The following is a 7,500-nucleotide window of genomic DNA, read 5'->3' on the forward strand; positions in this document are numbered from 1 at the left end:
ATAGAGGTTTGGGTTCGAATCACATGCATACAACAACCCTACTTTTTAACATTGAGGGCTTATATGTCCCAATTATAGACTATTTAACTTAATCAATGCACGGTGATCAATTATAAGCTGTAAGCTGATAAAAAATATAATACAGTAAATGAATTGATTGCATCGCAATCCTTAACATTTATGTATTAACTTTGTTGGGTACTTCACTAGCAGTATATTGGATATATGTTATCCCATGGAGGGTTGCATTTACAACCCCTATCTCAATTTGTAAATAACAAATAATATATATTAGAAATATTGAATTCCTAAATGTCTCAGAGAGACATAAGCGGTGGTGGAGCGATAGAGTGGTTGTATACTGTCAACTCAATGTGACAGTCCCGTAAGGGAATTACACCACCGTTGTTTAGCCCTAGGAAACATCGACGTTTCCTGTCGGCTTTGACACATTTTCTGTGTCCTTATATTTGCAAAGGGGAGGCAATCACCCCCGCAAGCTGGGACAAGGCACCTGAAGACATATGTTTCTGAGTGTATTGCTCGTCATCTGTCCAGGGTACTTAGTCTCGCTCACTGAGATGATTGCAACCTCTCCGCAAATATATCCTATTTTCAGTAAAATTTATTTACTGATTACCAAAATTAGAAATATTGAATTTCTAAATGTCTCAGAGAGACATGAGCAGTGGTGGGGCGATATAGTGGTTGTATACTCTCAACTCAATATGACAGTCCCGTAATATATATAATATATATTTTTATAAAACATATAACTTATAACTAGATCTCAAAAAGTTGATTTTTATACTTTTTGAGATATAGTTACAAGTTGTATGTTTTATAAAAATATATATAATTTGTTATTTATCTATTGGTTTATGTCTATCACTGTTTGAGTTGCATAATAGTGGTTTTATCTCTAATTTATATTTTATATATTTATACTGTGAAATTTGATTTAATACTAAATGAATTTTTCCCTGTAAGTTTGGAGTTATACTCCCTAATATTATTATTATTATATATATATATATTATTATATATATATTATATATATATATATATGTTTATAATAAGATTAGCTCGTATACGAGTGGGTATATATTTGTAAAAAATGAGTTTGAAAATGCCGCTATATTAGACAAATTTTAATTTAACATGTTTCGGTTCTTGAAATAACGAACCTTATCAAAAAGATTTTTTTATATATAATAAAGAGAGTCCATGCTATATATTTAAAGAGTATGATGTAATAGTTCATAATTGTGACATACATTCAATAGAGTCAAATATAAAAAATTCATATATAATAAAGAGTGTCCATGCTATATGTTTAAAGAGTATGATGTAATATCTCATGACTCTATTGAATGTATGTCACAATTATGAACTATTACATCATACTCTTTAAACATATAGCATGGACTCTCTTTATTATATATAAAAAATCTTTTTGATAAGGTTCGTTATTTCAAGAACCGAAACATGTTAAATTAAAATTTGTCTAATATAGCGGCATTTTCAAACTTCATTTTTTACAAATATATATATATATATAATATATATATATATATATATATATATATATATATATATATATATATATATATATATATATATATATATATATATATATATCCACAATATATATATATAATATTATTATATATATCCAAATATATATATATATATATATATATATATATATCCACATAATATATATATATATATATATATATATCCACAATAATATATATATATACACACACACACATAAAGTTAATCCAAACATGAAAACACAAAGAGAAAGCACAACGCGAGGACGTGGAACAAGTATAGTATTATTGGACACTCAGAAAATAAGGAAAGAAGGAGTATTAACGTTTTGAGCGGAGCTCTTCGTCGGAAACATAGGAAAAGGAAAGATCCAGAGAAGGGAACACGGAGGAAAAAAATCACCAACGGTACACACGCGGTCACATTTTGAATTGGCGCAGGAACTGGTTGACGTCGGTGTGGGTCTCAAATTCGTCGCAGTGGTACATGAGAGGCATGAAGCGGAGTCCCCTACTGAGGAGAGAGCGCTCGGCAGCGGAGAGGGGGAGGTTGGGTGGTATAGTGACAACAGTGCGAGGGAGCAGGGTGGTGGGATGAGTGGGGTCAAGAAGAAGGGGTTCAGAGGTGTGGGGAGGAGGAAGCTGAGGTCTGGGGAACATTAACATTGAAGGAAGAGTAGAGGGTGACAGATCAGGAGGCAGGAAAAGAACGCAATGGATGGACAGTATTAAGAATGGTTGGGCAAGGGTGGGAAGGAAGATAGAGAATTCACGCTTAATTGGGAAGACTTTTGTTGCAGTATCATCAATGTGCTGCAGGCATGCAATATATTGCAACGACGACATATTGGATCAAAACTGACGTAAGGACAAAGAAAAGAGAGTGAAGTCAGGGGGAGATAACTGCAGTGTTAAATATTTACTCACCAGAGTCACGTGGTTTCTCTGTACTTTCCCATGATGCATCAGTGGTTGAGTCTTTCAGCAAAATGTCCCATGGAAGCAAAGAAATACAGAAATAAAAACAGCGATTGAAGTTTAACAAAGATTAGGAAAGAAATCTCTGCACCTTGCAATCAATTCTCTCTCTCTCTCTCTCTCTCTCTCTCTCTCTCTCTCTCTCCCTCTTTCTCCTCTTTTTCTTTCTCTCTCTCTCTTTTCCTCTTTCTCTTTCTCTCTCTCTCTCTCTCTCTATTTTATATTATCTTTCTCTCATCCTCTTTTTCCTCTTTCTCTTTATCTTTTTTATCTCTTTTCCTCTCTTTCTCTCTCTCTCTCTTTTCATCTTTCTCTTTCTCTTTCTCTCTCTCTCTCTCTCTCTATTTCATTTTCTCTTTCTCCCTCTTTCTCCTCTTTCTCTTTATCTTTCTATCTCTTCTTCTCTCCTTCTTGCTCTCTCTCTCTCTCTCTCTCTCTCTATTTCATTTTCTCTTTCTCATCTCTCTCTTTCTCCTCTTTCTCTTTCTCTCTCCCTCTTTTTCCTCTTTCTCTTTATCATCTCTTTTTCTCTATTTCTCTCTCTCTCACTTTCTCTCCCTTCCCCTCTCTCCAACAACATATTCTCCTAACAACCCCTCCCTCCATTTGTGCCATCCTCCCACTCTCCTATTGTAATCTCCTGAACTTAACCACCCACTCACCCCCGTCGAGAGGGGTGAGTGGGTGGGAAAGAGGTTTTGTCTTCTAAGTTATTTGGATTCCTCATTCCAGAGGATACCAAATAAAAATCACCCAGTCCACCCACTAAACTGGTTGGCATCAGAAAGGGCATCCAGTTGTAGAATCCATGCCAAAACAGGAAATTGGGACCTGATGCAGCTATCTAGCTGGCCAGATCTTGACAAATTGTCCAACTTATGCCAGAATGGAAGACCGATGTTAAATCATGATACTTTCTGTCCCTCTGCCCATATTCAAATCTATCCTCACTTTTCACAAAGCCATCTTCCTTAATATGACTCCCTTCCTCAGTTGAGTGGTCTCATCTCCCATGTTGCTTGGTGACCCTGCTGCTGCTGGTGTCACATGCAAAGCACCCAGTACACTCTGTAAAGGGGTTGGCATTACGAAGGGCATCCAGCTATAGAAACCATACCAAAGCAGACCTCACTGGTGCTGGTGCCACATAAAAAGCACCCAGTACACTCTGTAAAGTGGTTGGCATTAGGAAGGGCATCCAGCCATAGAAACCATGCCAAAGTAGACCTCACTGGTGCTGGTGCCACATAAAAAGCACCCAGTACACTCTGTAAAGTGGTTGGCATTAGGAAGGGCATCCAGCCCTAGAAACCATGCCAAAGCAGACCTCACTGGTGCTGGTGCCACATAAAAAGCACCCAGTACACTCTGTAAAGTGGTTGGCATTAGGAAGGGCATCCAGCCCTAGAAACCATGCCAAAGCAGACCTCACTGGTGCTGGTGCCACATAAAAAGCACCCAGTACATTCTGTAAAGTGATTGGCATTAGGAAGGGCATCCAACCATAGAAACCATACCAAAGCAGACCTCACTGGTACTGGTGGCACATAAGAGGCACCCAGTACATTCTGTAAGGTGATTGACATTTGGAAGGGCATCCAGCCCTAGAAACCATGCCAAAGCAGACCTCACTGGTGCTGGGCACATAAGAAGCACCCAGTACACTCTGTAAAGTGATTGCATTAGGCATAGCCCTAGGACATCCAGCCATTAGAAACCAACCAAAAGCAGACCTCACTGGTACTGGTGGCACATAAGAGGCACCCAGTACATTCTGTAAGGTGATTGGCATTTGGAAGGGCATCCAGCCCTAGAAACCATGCCAAAGCAGACCTCACTGGTGCTGGTGCCACATAAGAAGCACCCAGTACACTCTGTAAAGTGATTGGCATTAGGAAGGGCATCCAGCCATAGAAACCATACCAAAGCATCCAGATAAAGAAACCGGCCAAAACAGACAGGGGGACCTGGTGCAATTCTCTGGCTTGCCAGTTCCTGTCAAACCATCCAACCCATGCCAGCTTGATAATAACAGACATTAAATGACAATATATGCATGTAACATCCATCACCAGCACACAGACCCTAACCCTCAGCCAGCCAGTGACTCGATCAACGACCCCCTTTATCAATCCTTACCGTCAGTACACATCACACTTGCGTCTTCGTGGTGTCCACAATTGTGCAGGTTCCACCCTGGGAACTCACACGCCGAAATGGTCTCTTCTGAGCCATCGCATCTCACATCATCCAAAAGTATGTCGCCTTCACCTTGACCAAAAGTGGCTGAAAGCAGAGCTTGACCACCACTAGAAAGATGAGTAAGAGAAAAAGAAGCAATACTGTAGTATATCTTTCATTCAGGCATAGTGTATCTAGGAGTACATTATCTAACGTATAGTATAGCAGTTACTATTAGTGGCTATAGTAAGGTAATCTTAGTTTTATCCGAACACATAAGACAGCTATTATGCTTACTCGCCACAAAAAAACACCACGTGGATTCTGTTGAGACCAGTAAGAAACAATTATGAACTTTTTTATTACACTTAACTTTTTTAAATATTTTTGATAAGGTTCGTTTTTTCAAGAAGAACCAAAACATGTATAATTTCTAAGAAAATTAAAATTTATCTTATATAGTGGCGTTTTTAAACTTCTTTTTTATAAATATATACCCACTCGTATTCAACCTACACTTATTATAAATATGTGTGTGTGTGTGTGTGTATGTATGTATACTCTTTACTCTTTTACTCTTTTACTTGTTTCAGTCATTTGACTGCGGCCATGCTGGAGCACCGCCTTTAATCGAACAACTCGACCCCGGGACTTATTCTTTTGTAAGCACAGTACTTATTCTATCGGTCTCTTTTGCCGAACCGCTAAGTAACGGGGACGTAAACACACCAGCATCGGTTGTCAAGCAATGCTAAGGGGACAAACACAGAAACACAAAACATACATACACATACAATATATATATATATATATATATATAATATATATATATACATATATATATATATATAATATATAAATATACGCAGGCTTCTTTCAGTTTCCGTCTACCAAATCCACTCACAAGGCATTGGTCGGCTGGGGGCTATAGCAGAAGACACTTGCCCGAGATGCCACGCAGTGGGACTGAACCTGGAACCATGTGGTTGGTTAGCAAGCTACTTACCACACAGCCACTCCTGCGCCTATGTATGTAAATATTTATATAATGTGTGTGTGTGTAAATTGCCAATAAACCAGACGGAGAGATGGACTGATAAACAAACAGAGATAGTACAATATACTTACCTCAATGACAGCATCCTGCAAATGACTTGAGCATCTTGTGTGTCCCAGTCGTCATCACAAACTGTTCCCCATTTTCCTTTGTATAGAATTTCGACGCGGCCATACAGATAGGAGTCACTACCAGCTAGACGGACACTTACTGGGACTGCAACGACAGAGAAGTAGACATACATATGTTATATATATATATATATATATATATATATATACAAAAACAGCATAGCCCGGCGTTGCCCGGGTATGTATGAGCCCCTAGTAGGCAACGACTAATCCCTATCTAGTTCTTTCCCTCTAGGGAACGAAGGCGCATGTGTAGGTTGCAATGTCTTCTCTTCACTCGAATACTTCTATGTATACGATGTTCCTAGCTGTCTCCCGACAGAAAATGTGTTGCATATAAAAAGCTTAGATTCTCAACCCCATGTCGAATTTATCGATTTTTTTCAGAACTGGGGGAGCTTTTCAAAATTTTCGCTGCGTTAGTTTGAATTATGACATTGGGCTATGTGTGTGTCAAGTTTCATCAGAATCAGTTGAAAGCCGTGGTCAGGGTGAGGGTACAACCTGACAGCCACACAGACACACAGACAGACAAACTGCCGTTTATATATAGAGAGATATATAAATTAGAAAAAAATTAAATTATACCATATAGAAAAAAATTACATCCTATAGAAAAAATTAAATATAAGATAAAAACATATACCAAAGATTAAGCAATGTGCAAAATAATAAATAAAGCTTATATATTTGGTAAAAAGCTGAGGGCGTCTCTCTCTTTCTCTCTCTCTTTCCCTCTATCTATAGTAAGCACATTTAAACACACAGACACAAACCGTTCACCTCACCACTGTCTGTTTTCTGACACCCACCCATCCACAAACACAATCACACACACACATACACACACACACACACACACTAATGCCATTATATACAGCCACACACACAGACACTCACTCACAAAAGAAAATTCACCATACATTTGAACTGCACCCTTTCACCTTCCTATTCTTATGCCTCTCTTCTACTTCGTTTGAACCCTTGAACCTTTAGAACCTTCTAGAATCTCCTACATCCAACCATTTTGACGTCACTCCTTATAAAGGAATTTTTTAAAGAGACACTCATTATCACTATGGGCTCCGTGTGAGCAGTTATCTAAAAGTTTTTTGTGCATCTTGATGTTGACATAAGTTCCTTGCTTTTCCTGATGAGAAAGTGGCATAATATACTCCTTATTCCTTCGCAATTAGGAATATGCAGCCTTCGAATCATATGTCGAAAATAAAGGAATTTTGTTAATTCGTCATTCAACTCCATTCTTTCATATATTTATATTTTTTAAAAAAACATACAAATTTCCACACGAAAGCACATACTTCAAACGTGTCTTCTCTGATGTGAATTTCCTACCCAGGTATCGGTTAACCGAATTATCCATAACAAGATAATTCATTCAATTACTCAAATATATATATATATATATATATCATTGTCATTCACCTTCTCGATCATGACATTCTTCCTTAGAACTCTTTTGAGTCTTACATGCGTTACCCTCACCTCTTAAAATGCTTTCACTCCACTCCACACTTTTTTCACCATCCAACTCGATCGGAAGCACGGGCTTTTGTTTTATTCTTTTTGTGCA

The 7,500-nt window shown here is 38.0% G+C and overlaps 1 protein-coding gene across 1 annotated transcript in view; it reads right to left on the reverse strand.

Moving 5' to 3' along the window:
* Window positions 1-7,500, reverse strand: part of LOC115225280 (deleted in malignant brain tumors 1 protein-like) — a 58,192-nt gene that overhangs the window by 11,981 nt on the left and 38,711 nt on the right. Inside the window, exons 16-18 of the mRNA XM_036514097.1 lie at window positions 5,847-5,991; window positions 4,677-4,846; window positions 2,487-2,537 (exon numbers count right to left, since the gene is read on the reverse strand). Coding sequence (XP_036369990.1) covers window positions 2,487-2,537; window positions 4,677-4,846; window positions 5,847-5,991 — 366 coding nt within the window. The remainder of the gene's footprint in view (window positions 1-2,486; window positions 2,538-4,676; window positions 4,847-5,846; window positions 5,992-7,500) is intronic.

The sequence above is a fragment of the Octopus sinensis genome, linkage group LG27 (assembly GCF_006345805.1).
Source record: "Octopus sinensis linkage group LG27, ASM634580v1, whole genome shotgun sequence".
NCBI lineage: Eukaryota > Metazoa > Mollusca > Cephalopoda > Octopoda > Octopodidae > Octopus > Octopus sinensis.